Genomic DNA, 1610 nt, shown 5'->3' on the forward strand with positions numbered 1-1610 from the left:
ATAGGATGTGGTGGGGGTTGTTGTAGTGGTGGTTGTAGTGGTGGTTGTAGTGGTAGTTGTTGTTGTGGTGGTTGTTGTTGTTGTGGTCGTCGTTGTGGTAGTAAAACAGGCATCTGAGCAGCAACCATCTTCATTGCATGGCCAAAGTGTGAAGCCAGTCAAACATTTCTCGCAGTCTTTGGCAGCAATGTAGGTCTTCAAAGCATGGCACTCATCACCTCTGACGAAACACTCAGCGGAGCATGCTGTGGGATCTGTGCATGGATACATGTTGTAGCCGTCAAGGCACTTGTCACATTGAGATTGTGCCACATAACTAAGCAACGGGTGGCAGCCTTCGGCAGGCGCAGGAAAACATCCATCAGAGCAGGCGGAGCTGTCATTACAGGGATACTGAATGAAGCCCGTGAGGCATTTGTTGCATTGATCCTGGGAGATCCAACTAAGAAGTGGCGTACATGAAGTGTCGGTAATCGCTCCTAATAACTTTGGGTAGGTCGACCTGAGGAAGAGTGAGAAAAACCTATCACATGAAAGCTTACGTAACCACGGGTGTTGGTGGTTCTTTCGCCTCTAATCTGGCCAGCAATTAAAGAATAACTAGTAAGACATTTAAAGAACAACAGCAGTATTTAATCTATCACGGAAACGTTGCTGACCTTGCAAGATGCTGCAGCATTCCACAGGGATCGACTTTCTTGATGGCCTTGACGCCCGCCAATACACGATGATTTCTTCGTACACACCTAAAAGTGCCGCCTCCTGGCTTGTCCCCCAGGTTGGGGCATTGTAGGCATGTTGATGCGTTACATAGCGTAGGCAGATCAGGTGAACACACACGTGGGTCTGACACTGCGCCGTCCATCACAACGGAGCCCTCCAGGACAGCGACAATTTCATCGATTGGCCGTAGCACGCATTCAGTCGTCAGAGCATCCCATTCCCATCTCCCGCACGATGGGGCTTCTTCACAGAGCGATATGCACTGTCCGGGGCCAGGAACAGGTGTGCCGCCCTTATACCCGCCGAAGACAAGATGGTCAACGAATGACTCAGTCGACTCTACCTTCTCTCCAACCGTCTCAAAGTGAATTTCCTGACACCAGGGGTTTTCTTTAAACATGGACACCCCATGGGCGACGGAGCATAGGTCCTGACACTGCCGCGCAGTGGCGCGGTTAGGATCGAGCGAGAAACTGTCTGCGCAAGACGCAAATGCTGACGAGAGAAGCAGCCCTACTGCCAGCCGCATGTGGCAATAATGAAAAGAGACAATTGTCTCTGAGTCACCGTTGTAACTGCTGGGTCACACACGATGAGGATGCTGAGCATGATTTGGATTTCAGCTGGATCGTATCGATCAACATCATGAGATACGAATTGTATCGTCTACATTCCTTTTGATGGCCCCGCATTAGCATCGCAGTCGGAACCCAGTGTTGTTGCAACCGAACAAAGGTGGTCACTATGTGACCAGTAACATCTCTTAATGTAAAGGGTGCTGAAAGCAGCTTAAGCTCTCTCGCCGCGGATCCTCCTCGCAAGGTGGATATCTTTTGGCATGATGGTTACCCTCTTGGCGTGGATGGCGCAGAGGTTGGTGTCCTCAA

General features: G+C 50.4%; 1 protein-coding gene across 1 annotated transcript; it reads right to left on the reverse strand.

Moving 5' to 3' along the window:
• Nucleotides 1-640: 640 nt before the first annotated feature.
• On the reverse strand, nucleotides 641-1252 carry KVP17_004989 (uncharacterized protein; the record flags this gene model as incomplete). Its single annotated transcript, XM_068523674.1, has 1 exon — nucleotides 641-1252. The coding sequence occupies one exon, from the start codon at nucleotides 1250-1252 to the stop codon at nucleotides 641-643; it is 612 nt and encodes a 203-aa protein (XP_068372380.1).
• Between the last annotated feature and the right edge of the window lie 358 nt (nucleotides 1253-1610).

The sequence above is a fragment of a genome, assembly GCF_019968985.1.
Source record: "MAG: Porospora cf. gigantea B chromosome Unknown PgB_NODE_6765_length_1610_cov_133.581, whole genome shotgun sequence".
NCBI classification, from domain to species: domain Eukaryota; phylum Apicomplexa; class Conoidasida; order Eugregarinorida; family Porosporidae; genus Porospora; species Porospora cf. gigantea B.